Below are 20836 nucleotides of genomic sequence, written 5' to 3' on the forward strand. Positions count from 1 at the left end.
GTAGTAATTCGATTCGAAGATGGAATTTTTGGACATTAGTAACTCTTGCACATGAGTCACATTTTGGGGCATCATATTCCAACCACACGGGAGATGAGCAATGTTCGCACTGCAGAGCATACTGTGGCTCCTTTGAACCATCAACTGAACATGCATTACAATCACATGTAAACTGATACTGACGCTCTAGAATTTGTTGCCGCAGATGCTTAGGGAAATGTAAAACATCAGGTCCGTAGTTGTGAAAAAGTTCCTCTCCCTGCTTCACTTTAACTGTGGTCACAACCACAACGTCAGAGTTTTCAAAATATATCCTTGTATTTGGGAAGCAAGAATGGTTCATAAGAGCTAGCGTTAAGTAAAGTCCACTTCCAATTCTCTCCTCTGAAATGGCTCCGTGTTTTTCAGTTATACAACGAACGCCTTGTACAGTGCATGGTAACGATGAAAACACATGTCGAACCACAAGCTGTAACTGGTCCCAGGAAAGCTGATCAGTTCGCTTCTTTATCAACCTACAAACTTTATCAATATCAGAGGAAGAGACTTCCAGATCTATGGTAAACAACTTAGCAACTGCCCTGAAATCTGCTATGTAACCACCAGACAGTAACTCCTTTGAATCAAAATAATCCTTGAGGAATATTTCGTAGGAGAAATTAGACTCTGATACCATCCGGAGAACAATTTTATAACACAGAATTACTAAACTCTTATCGTTAATACTAAATCCGTCCTCAGCACTTTCTTTGGAACATCTATTACAGACAAATGGTCGATCTTCAGCAGGTTCTAAGAGCCTTGAGAAACAGGGAGAGCAAAAGAGGGGAGATTTGCTGACAGAAGCATACGGAGGTTCCTTTATGATAATTGTACCAGCGGGTATGTCCGACTTAGCGAGTAAATATCTGCCTTTATTGTCAGATCTGGCTATCTTGACATGAAACGCGTGCTCAATCATTGTGGTAGAGGACAGCTAAAAATTAAAAACTTTAGAGTATTTCAAGGTAGCTAGAAGATTTACCAATAAGTGCGGTTAAATTTCTTGATTCATATTTTATTTGTACTCAGGCTAAATTTTCAATGTCAGCTCTGCTCCTATTATTCAAGAGGCGAGATTATAACTAAAAAACGGTTCATAGCTTTATCTAACGTATTAATCTTCAAACAACAGAAGTATTCAAAAGAATAAAAGAATTTAACACGAATAAGTATCACTCAATAATAGGGTCTACAAAATGCGGAAATAAATATATTCTACGCATCATTCTGCACAGTATACTATATCTTCATTTTTACTGGAATATAATGTAAATAAAAACAGTATAAATGCTACTACATACAGTGAAATGCTATGGTGTCAGATGTATTTAAATTAAAATATTTCTTAATTTATATCGGTTTATTTCAGCATATTTACACACAAATAAGTTTTCATATAATTAATATGGCATATCATGTTCCATAATAATCAAGTAATCAATAGCGTTTCTTGTGGTAGCAGGATTTGACCACAAAATCAACAAATCATAACTCAAAGTTTAACTTCTTCCAGCTGCTTTTGGAAGTTCTTTTATAACTATACCTCAATGTACGCATTCTTAACAGTGAATAATGAATGCGCTGTAAAACTTCTTGTTACTTCATATCAAACCTGACATCTGATTTACACAGGGTATCTAGCTACAAGCTATATAGTATATACTTGAATTGTTCGTTATCTCAGTAAGAATCCTCAACACGCCCGAATTTAAATATAATAGTAGCCATGAATATGAGGAGATTCTGCATGAAGAACCCCGTACCTGGGTACGACGGTTCTATTTTCTTGTAAACATATTCTCCAAATAAGATAAAACTAGCTCCAATAAGCGCACCAAAGGAACACAGGAACCCTATAACCATCCAGACCCGCGTGCCAGACGTACCCAGCGCACCTGGCACGTAAGCATCACCACGTAACTGGGAATTAGAGACAGCGTTAACCATGAGCAGGCCTATTGTCCCGAACACACCACACGTCCAGTACGCTTTACTAAAGTGATCAGAGTCCACTGCGCCCACGTCAATAGCAATCCACCACCCCACAGCAAACAGGGAACCAGCCAGGATGGAGGAGATGGCATTGCGCCGCTCTGCTAACCAGTCTGTGTCAATGATACCACAGGTGCAGGAGATGTTGGAGCAGCACTCGCCACAATTGTCTAGACAGCCACTCATTGCCTAGAAAAGTAAAGTTGGGTTTAAATAAATTTAAAATAGCTAACATATAGTAATGGCCCAGAATTGACAAAATATAAGCTCCTGCTAAGATTGATTATAGCTTTTATTTTAAAATCTGTACATTTTGATAAGCAATGAAAGTGTCACAAACGGGTTATAAATATCATATTAACAATAAATAATATACACATCACGACGAATCCAAGTAATTGAAAGTATAACAATTCAACCTAACATACCTTAAACATATCTTAACCATTTAACAATACAGGCAAAACTTACGGCCATTATATTTAGAAGCAGAATAAACTTTCTGGTAATGCTGATTTATTAGTATTCCGACCCAGTTAGTTTGCTGCCTTCTTAACAAAGGGTATGTAATGAGGAGCAACCACTAACTATTATTTTAGAAATAACATTTGTAAGTATCTTGCCAAGCTAAATTGTCTCCAAACGAACCTATGCGGATAAAACATTTAAATAGTAAATCGTAAAACGCTTATCATTCAGTATACAGTTAGAATTATTATAGCAATTAGAATATTTTTAATTTCTTTTTATCTGTTCTCATCTTCAGCTCATTTTCAACTGATCTCTGTCTACTCAACAAGCCATCTAGTTTCTTAGATTCTGCATCAATCTGACCCTTCACTCTACTACAATGACCACTGTCTTGCCGATTTCTAGTAAGTGATTTCTTCAGTTCTGCAATTCTCCTCCTACAGCGACCAATATCATTCTCAATACTCACACTCTTCACTCGGACAGTTTTCTCTGAAACTTTATTGATAGGCTTCTTATTTTTAGGTCGTTGTTTCTGTTTTGATCCTCGAGCCTTGAACATGCTGTCCATCATAGCGAACATAGACTGAGACTTCTGAGTTTTTGTTAGAGCACTTCCAGTTCTTTGGTCAGCTTTTTTCTTTAATATAGAATTCAGTTTGTTAACAGTTCTGATGAGTCGCTTCTCACGAAGTTCTCTGACAGTATCCAAAGATACTCCTGGAGGAATGATATCTGCCTCAATTGGCTCCACAATGCCATCTCCTCTAGGTCCAAGACCAGAACCAAGTTTGTAGCCCATTTTGAACAACATTTTTGACCCAAATGAGTTTGTGTGCTCCTCCCAACTACCAAAATGCATGTTTGGAGTTGATGTTTCGAATGGTTGATACTCCTCCTCCGATAAGTCTGATATATTTAATTCTGTATCTGATTCACTGTCTCCATCTACCCCTTGAAGAGGAAACACATTTTCATACACACAGTCTACTTCTGTTCCAGAGCCATCTAATTTAATGTAAATTTTGTCTGTTTTGACACTGGTAACTGTTCCTGGTACCCATAACTCATCCTCATTCTTACACAAACATCTCTTGCCACGAACAAAGTTCTCAAAGTTTGGCTCTACGTAATCTTTAAGGGAAGAAATTTTGACTTCATAGCCATGAGAATATTTACACTTATCGAAATTACAAGTTGAGTTCAAGTAGTGCTTACAAGGAAGCATTTCTTTAGAAGAAGGAGTGAGAAAAAGGACATGTTCAAACCTGGTTGGTGGTTTTGTTTCACTGCCAAAATGGGCGATTTTCTCATTTTTACAATAATTCCATTAATAATTACTTGATGGTCTTGAAACTTTCAGAGATGATTATAATTGTGATAACAAATAGTCTCAGGTCATTGGCTATGAATAATATTGTAAAATGGCCAAGTTATGTTGAAAAATGTAACATTTGGTTACACTTTTCAATCGCTCAGCCAATTATTAAATTTTAAAGATTCTTGCTTCACAAAAATGTACTTTAGGTATTTGCTTAGCTGTGGAATGAAAAAAGGCCCACTTTTGATTACATAAAAAGGCCCAAAATGGACATTTTGTAACATCTTGTTTTCATGATATCTTTATAGTTTGTTACAACCACAGCTAGTGTAGGATATGTATTTAACTCTCAAACCAGGTTATTAGTGCAGCAATTCTTGTATAAAGGCATTACCACAATCTTGGTATATGGTTCATAATCAATAAAAGGCCCATTTCTTTGAATAACGTAACATGGTTACAAATGAGTATGTTATACAGAGTTGTTTGATCTAGTATTGGTTTTAAGTTGGTTGATGCATTAAAATAGAGACATGAAGCAACTTAACAAATTAAAAAAAATGATAATTGGGACCAAATTATTGAATTTTGTAACAATTTAAATGTAATGTAATTTAAATTGACAATCCGCGACAGAATGCGGTAAATTTGATCAAATGAATATAGCTAATTAGATTGAAGGTTGGATATTTAAAAACTTTTAATTTATATATGAAATTGTATAGAAAATAGAAATTGGGCCCTATATATTGAAATTTGTAACAATAAAATGCCAGGTCACGAGTTTATCCACTGAAATGGCAGAGTTCCATGTCCATCTATGGACTAACAAAATTCAATGTTTTGGGCCCAAGTACAAAATATGGTCAATAATATGGTTGATGGAACCCTTTAAATGACCTAGGCAAACTGGTCTGAACTTCAAAAACTATAATATAGCTTGCCTAACACCCCTCACACTAGGATACATACTCTATATAATACTTACTTTCTAATGTTACATAATTCAAGTTCCGCAGCCATTTTATCAAATTATACGAATAAGGATTGCTTTACAATTCTGTATGAGAATCTAAAAACCATGTTACCAGTACAAGAATAAATTGAACATTCCAGAAATGAGCTTTGTAGTCAGAACATAAATATGTTACAAAATTCAATGTTTTGGGCCCAAGTACAAAATTTGGTCAAGAATATGGTTGATGGAACCCTTTGTGACCTAGAAAAACTAGTCTGAACTTCAAAAACTATAATATAGCTTACCTAACACCCCTCACACTAGGGTACATACTCTATACACTTACTTTCTAATGTTACATAATTCAAGTTCCGCAGCCATTTTATCAAATTATATGAATAAGGATTGCTTCAGAATTTTGTATGAGAATCTAAAAAACATGTTACCAATACAAAAATATATTGAATATTCCAGATATGACCTTGGCAGTGAAAACATAAATATGTTACAGAATTCAATGTTTTGGGCCCAAGTACAAAATTTGGTCAAGAATATGGTTGATGGAACCCTTTGTGACCTAGAAAAACTGGTCTGAACTTGAAAAACTATCAAGAAGCTTCTCTAAAAACCCATTGAAAAAGTGTAACATAGAAATGTGTTACAAAATTCAATATCCAGGGCCCCCAACTAAACCGCTATATCTCAGGACCTGAATATGTTACAAAAATTCTGATTCAAGGGTGCCCTCAGTCAAAGGGTCTAGTTTTTGTCAGTAGTTTCAGTTTTTCTTAAAATGTAACAGATTTCAATCTGGGGGCCCAGAAGTAATGAGTGGGAAAAATGAAACAAAACCACCAACCAGGTTTGAACACGTCCAAAAGAACCTTGACAACGGTCTCAGAATCATCTGAAATATCAACAGATAAAATAACACAGTTTTGTTGCTGAACTGTGCCCCATGCTGATGTGTATTTGATGCTACACTTCGTTCCCACAAAAGAATCTATACTATTTTCGTCATCGTCTGAATTTTCATCAGGCTCTTCAGGCTCACGAAGGCTCAGTAGTAATTGATTTTTCTTGAGATTGAGCAGCTCATTTTCGGTGATAGTGATCAATTCAGTTAAGTCAGTTTGAAGGGTAATGAGCTCCTCATCACCAGGAGCAGCTAAGAGAGCAGAACTGACCGCTGACAGCTGAGTTTTGTAAGTCTCATAGTTGAGTTCTACCTGTTCTATGTCTGACATATTTCATCAGCGTTACAGTCCATTACTGAAATATTAGTGCTGGTTAGGATTGATAGAAATATGCAGTAGTTAATTAGTCAAATAGCTATATAATACATACAGATATCCAGCGCTTGGAATGCACTGCAAAGACACATACAGAAAGCTCCAAGATCAAGCTAAATCTTTTTAGACGGTATGATATAAATATTAAAGTTTATTTTCAAATTCACAAAATTCACAAAATTCTGTGAATAGTATGAGAATCAGTAAAACAATAAATAAAATGTAATAAATTAAGTTCCAACTGATTTTAGAGTTTTCACAATAAATACCGATCATGTCAAGATGTTTTCAGTTTGATATTAAAAGCCGCACCTTAAAAATGGAAAAAATGTTAAAAGAAATAGATATTTTACTGTAACTATGTTAAAATGTGCCCCAAACTGAAAAGATAAACTTTCATAGTCTGATTCAAATAATCACTTTGTTAATTAGTCATAACAACTCAACACCTTTCTAGATAAAGTAGGTAAATCAGGAAATTTACCCGCAATTTGCGACATACCAACAGATTCTATAACATTCCTAACATCACTGTTCAAGGGGTTGATGGTTAACTCTAACTTGGTAGAAACAGCATGAAGTTTCAAACACAGCTTCAAACACTCTCTGATGTGATGTGGACTTGGCTTTTCATTCTCGAGGATCTTTGTAAGTAGGGAACTCAGAGCACCCAGAATCTCATCTTGTGAACTATGTACAGATGTATCAGCAAATGATAAAACTCTTTGAAGGAGGATGATTGCTTGCATTTTGGCATAGATCGTTATGTCCTGGTTGATGAATGTAGTAACATCTTGCACAAAATTCGGCCGGACGATTGGAAACCGCTCAATGATCTGGAAGAAAATATTTTTGTCCTGTTTTGTGTTCTTGTTTGTAAAGAAGTCGTTTAACATTGGACTGAAAACTGAATAAATTGTGTCAGCAATCGGTGTGACGTTTTTGCTAACCTTTCTTTTCTTCTTTGTTGGCTGCTCAGATGCATTGAGATGGACTTTGCACAACATAAACAAGGTTTTGATAGCTAGTTGTTGAGCTTTACGGTTGGCAGTTTTGGAAATAAACTCTTGGATAGCAGGGACATCAGTCTTCAAAGAGTCTTCAAAATTGACTGTCAGCTTGTCAGATTTCATTACAAACATATTTTTGAAAATACCCAGAACTTTGTTACAAACAGGAACTGAGGTAACACTCGGACTTGCAACCAGCTGCAATAATCTAGGAAGAATGTTCATTGTGGCTGATGAAAATCCGATATCCTTGACGATTATTTCTATAAAGTCCAATATCTTTACCTTGAATTGAACCATCTTAACTTTCTTCAATGCCTTTTGTTTCTTTTCGTTTTTTTTGTCCTTTTTCAAATTGATTGCAAATTTAATTGCAGCACCAAGTGTTTTGTCTACTTCGTTCAATTCTTCTTCATCTGCATCTGATAAATTTATATCATCATCTGCTTCATCATCAGCCTTTTCCACAACAGGCTCTTGATTTTCGTCATCTGCTTCCATATCACTTTCTTCATCCTCTTCGTCATCCTCCTCATCTTCTTCAATCTCTTCTTCATCTGAACTTTCTTCGTTATCATCTCCTTCACTTTCATCAGATTCAGAATCATCTTCCATCTCTTCATCATCATCATCTTTATCACTCGATTCCAATGCAGTCATGACCAATTGGATAGATTCACTATCTAAGTCATGGCATACCATTTTGAAGCACTCATTTGCCATATTCCTTAGCATCAGTGACTCATATGATAGAATACTTATCAAAAGGTCGACAAGAATAGATTTCCAGTTCTCAGTACTTCCTGTTTTGTGCTTCTCATAACATTGGAATACGTCATTGAGCACAACTTTGGCCTGCTCCTGTTCATCAAAAAATAGAATACCAGCGTGCAAGAATAGGAGCTCAAATGCCCAGTCCTCATTTGATCTAGATTCAGGACTTTTAGCTTCTATCTCATCAATGACAGACCAAAGAGATGTCCACTCCTCAAAACCTGTTATGTCACATAACATTGGAAATTGTTCATTTGTGAACAGCACCAGTGACGAGCTCATAAGATGATAAACCCAATACCTTCCATCTTCAGCGGTACCTTTGCGCTTAGACTTAACATCGGCTATTTGAATTGAAAGAAGTTTTAAACATGAATTAAACCTTGCTTTACAAATTTCAATAGTAGCTGGAGACAGTTTTGGCTCTGCAGGTTTAACTTGAGGAAACTCTACACATTCAGCTTTTACTTCAAAATAAGAGTAGATGAATAAGAACTTAGTGACCTGATACACTACTTTTGGGCTGGAATGCCTGATTATATTCATCACCCATGACAAACAGTCACTTCTAAATTCTGTTGTTATTTTGGAGCTGGCGTCATTATTTGATGTAATAAAGGAGCTCTCTAACAGAGAGACACAGTCATCTACAACATCAGAAGGACAATTTCCAAAAAGACTGTCAAGAATCTCATGAAAGCATGATGCTCTTCGAGGAGATAGAGCTAAGAAGGATCTTGCAATAGATACTTTAGCTTCTGATGACTCCACCTTGGAAATTCTTGCGCTAACTGAGTCTGTCATATATGTTATGCAGTCAGGAGATGATGGATGAGCTTTCTTTAAATGCTCAGCCATGTGTTTGCAAACAAAGGACCCTACTTTGTCGTCTGGGAGGCAATTAAGGAAATGAACCATTGTAAATATCACTGTGTTTTTGTTTTCACCAGCTTCCATCACAGAAAAGAAATGTTTACTAGCTTTTTTAATCTTGAAATGGGATGATGATGTACAACTATCAAGAATGATAGAAAGTTGAGGCTTAGCTCTTTCTTCACAATGGATTCCTTTTAACACAGCAGCAATATTCTCATAGTTGTGAGGATGATGTAAATGGGAGAAGTTCCAGTGCTTCTTAATAATCTTACCAGCATTTGTAGCATCTTTCTTTTCTAGGTAAGACATAAGGGCTAATCGCTCTGGGCTACATTGTGTCCAGCCTTTCTTTAGTTCCTCACTGAAAGCCTCAAAAACTTTGTCCATATTTTCCAGTTTAATAGTGTCTAAAACATCTATGAATACCTTAAAAACAACATCTTTGATTGTAAGTTTATTTTTAAGAAGTATCTGTAGCAGGTCTTTCAGAACCTCAATACACAGCTCATTGTCCTCCAGTCTGTTGGATCTCTGCAATGCAGAAACACAGAATACAAAACCAGAGTAAAGATCCCTAATCTCTTTCTGACTAACATGACCTGATGGAAGGTTAGTTTCTTTGCACAGTGCATAAACTTCCTTCACATCAACATCAGGAAATTGGAGTAGGATTTCAGTCAATGCAACAGCAAATCCTTGCCTGGCATTTTTCCTGTTAGATGACATTCCTTTCACTAGACGTTTCCATGAATAACCCAGGTTGTCTTTGGCTGTGGTTTGCAGTTTATCAACAAGAAGACTTGCAGCTGCTATAGAAGTTGACCTTTCCTCTGCAAGGTCATAAAATGACTGCATGACTGCACCATCCATGACTACCTGGTAAAGAATTTATAATCAGAATATATCAATGTAATAAATAAAAAATCATATCAATATAATGCCATAAAATTTAGAAAAAAAAACAGTGAAGATTGTGCTGTAAACTAAAATTATAAAGAACCGTGGTGGTGTTCTCATTTTAAAATCTACTATTGTGATGAAAGAATGTATGGTAGTAAGGAATAGAATGACAATTTTTGGGATGAGTGCAATTGTGAAAACTGAGATTTATTCACTATCATTTTTATTTTCCCATTGTGACATAATGGAAGATGTTAGGTCAATTAATAATGCAAGCTGATTGGTACTGTTGTCACATGTCTAAAAACATGTCTCACCTCCCCACCAGAATCCTGATCTATTAGATCAGTACTTGTTATGATTGCAAAATATATCTTCATTGAATGTGAACTATGTAAATTTCGATAAATTTTAGGACAACCTCATACAGAAAGTTGTATTGTGAACTTTGTATAATGTATACGTTGTATAATAGAGCGATTGAAATTTACCAATCTTGGGCTTACTAAGTTATGAAATGTCCCTTAACTATGCAACACTTGTAGGTTTCAAGGTTCGACCGAAGGCAGGTTTTGCGACTGAGGACGAGGCCGAGGAAATTTTGCTTTGATAAAACCGAGGCAGAGGCAAACCAAGGAATTGTCCTCTTTACCGAGGCAGAGGTAAAATCGCTATTCCTTGATAAAACCAAGGCCGAGGCTGAGGACTCTGTCAACCCTTAAAATCTTCAAAATTTCGCAGAGGCCGAGGAATAGCAACTTAATTTTTAACCGAGGCCGAGGCAAACCGAAAACTGATTACGGAGGGGGGAGGGGTTACAAATTGTCCAAAAAGTGATTACGTAATGTGTGAACTACTCCTGAAAAACTATCCCAGAAGAGAGGAGAAGACTATGCGGCTATTATGAGTTACATGCGCACCAGGATTAGATTCTCAATCCTCAGGAGCACCCTGATAGCGGTCAGGGGTGATAAGGTTTTTTTTTATAGGGTGCCAAGGGTGCCAGCACCCTTGCCTCAAATTTTTTCATCGAAAAATTAAAATTGGCTGAAACGAAAAAAAAACATATTTTCTTGGGGGGGGGGGGGGGGGGGGGGGTGGTGAGGTTAGGATTGAATTGACCATGGTTAATGAGGGTCTGTACATGCTCAAATAGTGGGCCTGTTGATAGCTTGGATGTGTTTTATTATAGTGTAGACTTACTTACATGGGTCTATACTCTATATTCTATAAGGTGGAATAGTGGGTCTGTTGATATTGATAGTGGGTCTGTTGTTATTAAGTGTGTGTCTACTCGCTTAATAGTGGGTCTTTGCTACTCTGAAATGGGTCTGTAGATTGACTTGTGGGTCTGTAAGATGAAATAGTGGGCCTGTTGATATTGATAGTGGGTCTGTTGTTATTAAGTGTGTGTCTACTCGCTTAATAGTGGGTCTTTGCTACTCTGAAATGGGTCTGTAGGTTGACTTGTGGGTCTGTAAGATGAAATAGTGGGCCTGTTGATATTGATAGTGGGTCTGTTGTTATTAAGTGTGTGTCTACTCGCTTAATAGTGGGTCTTTGCTACTCTGAAATGGGTCTGTAGGTTGACTTGTGGGTCTGTAAGATGAAATAGTGGGCCTGTTGATATTGATAGTGGGTCTGTTGTTATTAAGTGTGTGTCTACTCGCTTGATAGTGGGTCTTTGCTACTCTGAAATGGGTCTGTAGGTTGACTTGTGGGTCTGTAAGATGAAATAGTGGGCCTGTTGATATCGATAGTGGGTCTGTTGTTATTAAGTGTGTGTCTACTCCCCCATGGTCGCCTGGTAACTGGGCTGTGTTTATGACTGCAGTCAGTCAAAGATTTGAACTGTGGATTAGTCATTAGTAAATATCTGTCATAACATCCAAGCAAACATTCTAGAAGACTTCTATAAATAGTCAATAGTGTCCCCTTGACCGTAGGAAATGTAAAAATTTTAAGACGATGAGGCCTGAGTAAGTCGTAAATTCTGATTGGAGAATGCAGATTGCTGTTGTGAAGTTACCAACTTTACGTGAGTACTTGATTCTTTTCAATCCCAGTTTATTGCTGTCCTACAAATTTCTTTGCCAAATGTCGTCTAAAACACCCTGTTTCGCAAAAAATTTCCGGGGGGCTGCGCCCCCCTAGCCCCCGCCAAGGGGCTCTGCCCCTGGACCCCGCTGGGGGCTGCGCCCCCCAGACCCCTGCTACAGCTTGCACGCTTCGCTCGCTGCGCAGCTGGATTAAAAAACCTGGCTACGTCCCTGACCTATACCTACATCTTTATACTATAAGTTGTAAGTATAAAGCCAGCATTTTAACCTGGGGTATTTGTAAGTTTTCCACATATGTATGAGTGGACTTTGGAAATCAAATTATCAACCAAAATGTGGTGGAATATTGCATATATGAATAGTACAAGAGTATTATACCCAACAATGACCGGCGAACTGATAGCTACTTCAGAAGCAATGAAACTACGATCTTCTAAATAAAATGAGTCATACGGTAGTACCGTAGTACTTTCAGCCGGAGCCATCATAAGTGACATAAATCTAAAAGATAGTATGGTTAGTTTCTAAATATAAACTCAAACTCTGGAAAGGAAACTGCTGTGATAAATAGTACATATAATTATTCTGACGGAAGAAGGTCATCAACTTCAAGTCCTAAATTATGGAATGTAATATTTAGTCCAATCTCTAAGATTGTTGATAGGGAAAGTTCAAAAAATTGGATTAAAAAATTTGCGAAAAAAGTTACTGCGAGCGCAGCTCAGCCAGCGAGCCACATTCAATGGAAAAGTGGGTCTTTAACCCAAAAAAGTCAGCACCATTGGGTGGGTCTGTGGCACCCAGAAAAAAAAAAACCTTAAGGGGTGAGAGAGGGAGACGGCAATCGTATACATTGCCAGTCAGTGTAACTTCGTTTAACTTGATACCTGCCACCATGGACTATGAATGTTTCTAGACACTATCCTTTTGATATTGAGATATTGGTATCTCAGATCACGTGTACATCGTTCCTTTTTTTATGACACAGTAATTTATTGACACTCACAGCTATAATTTTAATCATTGAATCAGTATTTTTATCTGTGCTCTGCGTAATGCATCACATGAATAAGTTTTTTAATCTATTAACTTATTACACATTTGTGCTCTGCTTTAGCATCACTTGACTATTTAAAAAAAAATGTTTGTTCAGGCCATGACCTTATAGTCAGCCAATTGGCCATTGCTATATTATGTGTATATGGAAGAAGAATATTCAAACAATATACACATAATATAGCAATGGCCAATTGGCTGACTATAAGGTCATGGCCTGAACAAACAATTTTTTTAAAAAAAATAGTCAAGTGATGCTAAAGCAGAGCACAAATGTGTAATAAGTTAATAGATAAAAATACTGATTCAATGATTAAAAATTTAGCTGTGAGTGTCAATAAATTACTGTGTCATAAAAAAAAGGAACGATGTACACGTGATCTGAGATACCAATATCTCAATATCAAAAGGATAGTGTCTAGAAACATTCATAGTCCATGGTGGCAGGTATCAAGTTAAACGAAGTTACACTGACTGGCAATGTATACGATTGCCGTCTCCCTCTCTCACCCCTGACCGCTATCAGGGTGCTCCTGAGGATTGAGAATCTAATCCTGGTGCGCATGTAGCACATAATAGCCGCATAATCTTCTCCTCTCTTCTGGGATAGTTTTTCAGCGAGTCTCTTGTGGTATCTTGTGGCTTGTGGACCCCATCCGCCATTTGTTGAGTATATAAGTTGAGTACATAATATTATGTGTATATTGTTTGAATATTCTTTCTCCTATTATACATTAGAGCAATATGATAGTCAAAAGGTAAGTATTGGACCAAATTGAAAATGAAACATGCCTTCGTGATAAAAATCCCCATATCTTTGCGTTGCCGATGCCCAAATGAGAAGAAAAATAGGATGGTTCGTGGCCAAAGTAAATGTGACGTGCTGCTTCAAAGTAAACAATTGATTTTTGTGGGTAGTATAACATGTTAAATTGGCATCGTCAATCAATAAAAGACTTAAATTGTAAATAATTATTGCTAAAATTTCCATTCTCCCAGTTAATGGTTAAGTTCTTTAAGAAATTTTCGATGAAACAAGAAATTTAATTTTAGCACATTTTACAGAATCAACAAATTTACAACATGAACAATCAAAATATAATGCTCATTTAGTGTATGATTTTCTGTCCTTCACTGCATTGTGCAAATTTGGCTGTAAAAGGATATGGAACTAATGTGTAACAGGGCAATACTATACAAAGAATGTACGGCAATACATGGAATGTGCGGGCCTGGAAGCTTTTGCAAACACTGAACATTATTCCAAATGATTATTTGGAGACAAGGATCTTACTTGGACCAAATTGTTGGAAGATATATAAAGTGTTGTTACTGAGGATTTCAGTCTTGTTGTGACAGAAACTTTATACACTATATTATGCTCAAATTTATGTTGTGTAAATCTTACTGGGCCGCGCTCAGCCTGTCATTCCGCTTAATCTCTATTCGGGTTACTGGGCCGCACTCAGCCTGTCATTCCACTTAATCTCTATTCATATGTTTATGAACATGATAGCCTGAGGTCCCCAGGTAATGTAAATCAAAAAATAAAATGCCACTTGAAGGTGAATATTATCTATTGATGAACTGGCGAAAAATTATGAGCATTGCATTGATGGTTATAATAACAAATAAGAGTTTTGGTTAATTATTTTTGCTTTTAATTGACGATGTCAATTCATCTCAGATCGGCGCGGCACAGCTTAGCGCATCTCGCGCTACAATTATTGCTTATAATTTTATTACTTATAATCTTATTGCTAACCTGGCACGTCAATCCCAAATATGCACGGCGCCCTTTTTGTCCTTCTTGCATTATACGTGAAAGTAGCGAGCAATAACAAAAATATCTCCCGTTAACATCCTAATAATGCGCGGCTTCACATAGCCATGTGCCTACGCGTACTGCGTGACGCGCTTGTTTCACAAGTAGGATGATCTTTTGCCGCCTACGGCGGTCGCGCGCTACTGCAAGCGAGAGGGCTCTGGTTAGAGCAAATGCGCGGCGCGTAAAAACTCCCAAATAAAAGACTCGTTGACAGTTGCAGATGGGATCAGGAAATGAAGTGGTTTGGTGTCCATTTCAGTAGGCCACAGATATACATATTTTATCTGGTGAATAAATCCTTGGGGTTGGGGAGATGGACTGGAATAGAGGATTGACATTTTATTTGAGTTCGAAAATTCGAATTGAAAAAAGTAGTTTATTTTAATGTTTAATTGGGGCGCCGCGCGCGCGGTATAAGTACGTGTTGCGCAAGTGAGTTTTTTAATAATATGTTCACGCGTTACGGCTAGTCACATACTTTGTGCCACATTTTATCATCACAGAGGGTGTTTTCTCAGATTTTGTGGCGGATATGAATCTTGCCCCCATCATGTATTTTGCTTATTATTGAGCTATTATTCTACCTTATTCAAACTCATTCTGACAAAAGTTATTATCAACAACTATGATTGGAATTATCGAGAATTCAGCAAGTAACTAGCCGGCTAGTGACCACTTACTAGCTACTAGCCGGTCACTATAAGTGACCAGCTATTAGTATAATTAATGCTCCTTCTTTATTATTAGTAGCCACTCTTAATTTGATAGAGAGGGAGCATTTCAACTAGTAGCCGGATAGTAACCGCCTAGTGACCGGCCAGTTATCGGCTAGTGACCACTTTAGAAGTACCGAATAGTGACCACTTTTTAGTTGTGATATAGTTATGACTTGGTTATGACATGGTTCTAACATGGTTATGGCATGGTTATGCAATGGTTATTGGTTATGCAATGGTTATTGAATGGTTATGACACGGTTGTGACATGGTTATGCAGATGGGACCATCGTGTAATTTGCCTAATATTGAGATATGAACAGTTTCAATCTACCTTATTCTAACTAATTCTACAAGTGCAAAGTAGTGCATATTAATTTTAACAACAATCCTAATTTAAATTATAAGGTAAATGGTATAGAACTTGAAGTATCTGCACAGGAAAAAGATTTAGGGGTTATTACCCATAACTCCCTACTTTGGAACGAACAGATCAAAGCATGTATCGCTAAGGCAAATCGTATGATTTGTTGGATTGTAAGGAATTTAGTTATTAGAGAAAAGGTTGTTATGATTGCTATATGGACACGTTCATTGAAGTTTGAGGATATTGGTAAATATTAGTGACCCTACTGAATGGCACGATGATGTAAAATGTGTCACACTATGAAACTATATAAACCCTCTAACCCTAAGATAATCGTTTTATCCTCTAGATAAACTTTGTCGCATAACGATATCTTTATCAGACGATAAGATATCGCTTAAATGCGGCCGGCAGTGAGTTGTAAACTTTGTCACACTATAAAAACGTGACGGAGTTTATATGGATCCCTTGTTGCCGTGTTTGACCAAATTTTCGAATTTCCAATTCATAGAATAGCTGTATATGACTATTATCTACATATTTAGCGACTTTTTTCCTTAAATGGTAGCACCATGTAAACTCCGTCACACATTTAAGAAATTTATATGAGGGATGTTTATGACATCCTGACAAGAAATGCCGAATAGTCTACCATTATTTTGTGAGCTGAATGTGTTTGGAATTGTTCACATACTTCATTGTTATAGGCAAATACAAATACAGAAGGCAGAAATAGGTAAATTTAGTCACATAAATTTGTATGATATCTCAACATGTGTGAAATTGAGTAAATATTAGTATACCAACTTAAACACCCTAGAGTTGAGACACAGTTAATAAACTGCGGAGTGACTAAAATGCTATACAGCACAAACAGAACGCTCCAACCAAACACTCCACCTACTGATCCTAACCACCCTAACAACTCTCTAGCTCTCTCTCTTCAACCCTCATTCCCTCACTCCTCTTGGTGCACAAAACCATTCTAACCTATGTATGTCCCCCATACGGGTTCCACAAGCCCAACGGTACATAGTTAGACGAAAAACAGAGAAGCCTTGATTGCCAGACCAAGGACTGCATCAGTAGCAGCGAAATACGGATATACCTTCTCCCTTACAGTCAGCGAGCTGACAACTATCTGACTGTGTCTTTTAGGCCTTGCCACACCACCTTCGCTATTGCATCCGCTCGCCCGTATTCACTGACACATGCCACACCTGGGTTTAGTATGAAGATGTACGCATATTCACCCAAGATGCGGAGATGCCTCAGTTTAGCGAGTTGAGATACAACAGCAAACTCACAGGAGCATGGATCAGAATCATCAGTTACCAACCTGACACCGTTTCGGGGCTTTAATCGCAATACGGTTTCCTGTCAGGCGCCCCAGCAGTCCACCCTTGAACCACCATCTGATCCGAGAGTCACTTGAGGAGACCCGTTAGAGCTCGCAATTGGCGACGAGATAACGTTTATGGTACCTCTAGATGTTATAGTGAACTCTCAAGCTCCAACCTTCCTGAACTCCCACTCCCTCTTTCTCGATAACAAGTAAATCCATCTGGAACAGTGGGCTGCCTCTTTCCCGCTGTCCCGTACCAGCTTCTTCAGCTCTCTTCCCCTAAAACCAATCCTCCTCGCAGCTCTCTCCAAACTCTGCGCAACCACTCCCCTAGCTCCAACTTCGACTGCGGCATTATAACAGCACCAACCTTTCGCCTGAATCTCAGCCTGCAGACCGCTGTATCGGTCGAGCTTGTACTCGTGCGATTCAGCGATCCGCTCTTCAGATGGTACTGTTAGCTCCCACCAAATAACTGTCTTTGCCGACCTTGAGAATATCACAAGGTCCGGCCTCAGCCGTGTTTCCACAATCTCACTGGGAAACTTAAGCTGCCCCTCAAGGTCTGACAGCACTATCCAATCCCGATACCCACTCAGGATCCCAAAACCACGACTCTCCTTCCGGTCGTCTGTACCTGCTTTTCTTTTCCCAGCAGGAACAAAATCAATGAACTGCCTTCCATCGCCGGCCTTGTTCTTATAAGTGTTCACTCGGCGATCACAATGGAAGACAACCTGTTCAGAGATCTGCTTCAGAACCTTGTCGTGCCGCCATCTATACCTTCCTTGACTAAGGGCCACCTTACACCCAGCCAAAATGTGCTGAATGGTGCCCATCCTCTCCTCACATAACTTGCACTTCCCATCCTCATCTTCACTCCACTTGGAAACCATAGAGGGGGTTAAGAGGGTGCCGTACACAGCACTTAGCATGAACCCAATAAGTGAGTCACCATACTTAAAAAGTGTATGCCAGCTCAAATCCGTCTTCATTACGAGCTCTCTCCACTCACCCCACCTGCTCTGCATCTCCAGAGAACCTACTTGCACCTCCCTCTCTCTTTCAATGTTCTCTTTCACTCTCAGCATAACCTCCCTCTCTCTTTCCCGCTCATCCATCCTCTCCCAAGGTTTTTTTCCAGTCACCAAAACCGATGCCAACTCTTTTTTGAGGTTGCACCATCCCTCGCACCGATTCACAGACCAAATCTCTTCTGGCCTCTTCCAGTTCTGTCTCAGGCCTCCAAACTCTACCAGAACGAACTTGGGGCTGGACTGCTTTAATCAGGTCATCCTTAGATGTCTGATAGGATTGCAACAGTCGACACTTCTCTATCTTCCATGTATCTGTCAAACTGCTCACCGGTAAGGCCACACTGGATGATTGACTGAACAGACAAAGACCACTCAGAGTGTGCCCCACCCCTAACCACTTCCTGAGGAAACTATTGGTATTCTGTTCCCATCTGGTAACTGTTGTGATCGGAATATCATAGATGGCAAGAGGCCACTTCATTTTTGGAAGGACCATGTACTGATATCCCCAGCACTTCTGGAGTCCAGTAAGGGAACTTTCATCGAGTCTCCGAAGAAAAGTGTTAAGGTCGACCTTGGTTGAGTCGATGACTGATTTGTCATTTCCTTCCACTCTTATCCATCTCCCAAGGAATTTTATCGGCTTCTCTGACACATTCGGAATCACCTCACCACCCAACTGCAAACACAACTCTTCTCTCTCCACCTCCTCCTCTCCTACCACTACCTCCTCACCCCACCTCACAGCCACTCCCTTCTTCAACACCAGTGCTCTGGACTTGGAGGACTTTAACTTAAATCTGGACCAGTCCACGTACTTCTGAAACACATTGAGTAACGTTTGCATATCCTCTGCACGTGCGGTCGTCAGACAGCTATCGTCCATAAACAGCTTCAGAGTTGGTATCGGTGTGTCATCCTTGATGTACTCAATGCTTCTCGGAACCTTAGACTTTAGGTGTTCATGCCCAAGGTTCATGCACAAGACAAACAAGATGACTGATATCACACACCCCATGAAGATTCCTATCTCAAACTGCTGCCAGTCTGATGTCACCGTTCTTGAGGAGAACCTTCCGAATACCCCGGAGAAGTACCGTAGGATAATATTGATAACCTTCTCGGGGACGTTGTAGAAACGGAGGGCCCTGGCAATCAGAACATGGGGTACCGCTCCGTAAGCGTTAGCCAGGTCAAGCCATACCACACTCAGGTCCTTCTTCTTGACCTTTGCTTCCTTCAGTACCTCCCACATGGCACCAAAATGCTCCGTGCACCCACGGACGCCTGGCACACCACCCTTCTGTATAGAGAGGTCTACATATCCATTCGAGACAACAAAGCTGGTCAACCTCTTCGCCAGGATCGCCAAATAAATCTTCCCTTGAATGTTACCCAGGGAAATAGGCCGTCCTGAACTTGGTGAAAAGTCGCCATCCGCCTTTGGGATGTAGACACCCTCGAAATACCTACAATTGTGTGTGAAATTGAGTAAATATTAGTATACCAACTTAAACACCCTATATTACGTACTATGAATCAATTAACAATATTTCAACCATACGCCGGTCATATAAATTATTATATGGCAGTGATATGTTAACATTGGATAAATTTCAACACCTGAACAGGGTAAAAATTTGTAAATTTCGTCACAAAAAAATATTACAACTTTATTTGCTCCGTGTTGGCAAAATAACTAATTTATCGACATAGTGATGGTGATAAAGTGACATTATATACTAATTGAGGTATGATTCTTCAAAATAGGGGCAAGAAATGTAAATTTCGTCACATCAGCCATTGCATTAGTTAGATAGATTTTCTTTCATATCAACTGCCCTTATTATAGTTGGAATGGATTTATACAGGAAATATAGAAACCCATGCCCATTTTTCATCACATTGAAATTATACTGTTGGGGCAGGAAAAGTAAATTTCGTCACATTTCGGTAAATTAGTGATATTAAACTCAGCATTGTTCAACTCGAGTTCTGATTTGCTGAAAAATAACCTACCAATAATTCCTGGAAGAATATTGAATTCTAATCGGGGTATGGTTCTTCAAAATAGGGTCAAGAAATGTAAATTTCGTCACATACGTCATTGTAAAATTTAGATACATTTTCTTTCACATCAACAGTCCTAATTATAGTTTGAAATGAATAATTCAGAGATGAAGGAAATATAGAAACCCAAGCCCATTTTTCATCACATTGAAATTATACTTTTGGGGCAGAAATAGTGAATTTCGTCACATTTCGGTTACTTAGTATAATTAAACTCAGAATTGTCAAACTTGAGTTCTGATGATCTGCTGAATAATAACCTACTAATAATTCATGGAAGAATATTTAATTCTAATCGGAGTATGGTTCTTCAAAATAGGGTCAAGAAATGTAAATTTTGTCACATACGTCATTGTAAAATTTAGATACACTTTCTTTCACATCAACAGTCCTAATTATGGTTTGAAATGATTAATTCAGAGATAAGGAAATATTGAACCCATGCCCATTTTTCATCACATTGAAATTATACTGTTGGGGCAGGAAAATTGAATTTCGTCACATCTCGGTAACTTAGTAAAATTAAACTCAGAATTGTTAAACTTGAGTTCTGATTTGCTGAATAATAACCTACTAATAATTCCTGGAAGAATATTGAATTCTAATCGAGGCATGTTTCTTCAAAATAGGGTCAAGAAATGTAAATTTCGTCACATCAGCCATTGCATTAGTTAGATAGATTTTTTTCTTCATATCAACTGCCCTTATTATTAATTCAGAG

At 38.2% G+C, this 20836-nt stretch overlaps 4 protein-coding genes across 4 annotated transcripts; all 4 read right to left on the bottom strand.

The window, feature by feature from the left end:
- Positions 1-1636: 1636 nt before the first annotated feature.
- LOC134826433 (transmembrane protein 50A-like) lies at positions 1637-2220 on the bottom strand. The gene has a single exon (XM_063838807.1). It carries the CDS (start codon positions 2218-2220, stop codon positions 1723-1725), a length of 498 nt encoding a protein of 165 aa, XP_063694877.1. The 3' UTR covers positions 1637-1722.
- Positions 2221-2674: 454 nt separating this feature from the next.
- Positions 2675-6088, bottom strand: LOC134826766 (zinc finger CCCH-type with G patch domain-containing protein-like). Its single transcript, XM_063839263.1, has 2 exons — positions 5640-6088; positions 2675-3773 (listed from the first exon to the last, which is right to left on the bottom strand). The coding sequence occupies exons 1-2, from the start codon at positions 6029-6031 to the stop codon at positions 2759-2761; spliced, it is 1407 nt and encodes a 468-aa protein (XP_063695333.1). The 5' UTR covers positions 6032-6088; the 3' UTR covers positions 2675-2758.
- A 204-nt stretch (positions 6089-6292) lies between these two features.
- Positions 6293-9608, bottom strand: LOC134826198 (myb-binding protein 1A-like protein). The gene has a single exon (XM_063838482.1). It carries the CDS (start codon positions 9604-9606, stop codon positions 6505-6507), a length of 3102 nt encoding a protein of 1033 aa, XP_063694552.1. The 5' UTR covers positions 9607-9608; the 3' UTR covers positions 6293-6504.
- Positions 9609-18121: 8513 nt separating this feature from the next.
- Positions 18122-19300, bottom strand: LOC134826767 (uncharacterized). The gene has a single exon (XM_063839264.1). It carries the CDS (start codon positions 19298-19300, stop codon positions 18122-18124), a length of 1179 nt encoding a protein of 392 aa, XP_063695334.1.
- Between the last annotated feature and the right edge of the window lie 1536 nt (positions 19301-20836).

The sequence above is a fragment of the Bolinopsis microptera genome, chromosome 2 (genome assembly GCF_026151205.1).
Source record: "Bolinopsis microptera isolate Bmic1 chromosome 2, MBARI_Bmic_1.0, whole genome shotgun sequence".
NCBI classification, from domain to species: Eukaryota; Metazoa; Ctenophora; class Tentaculata; order Lobata; family Bolinopsidae; genus Bolinopsis; species Bolinopsis microptera.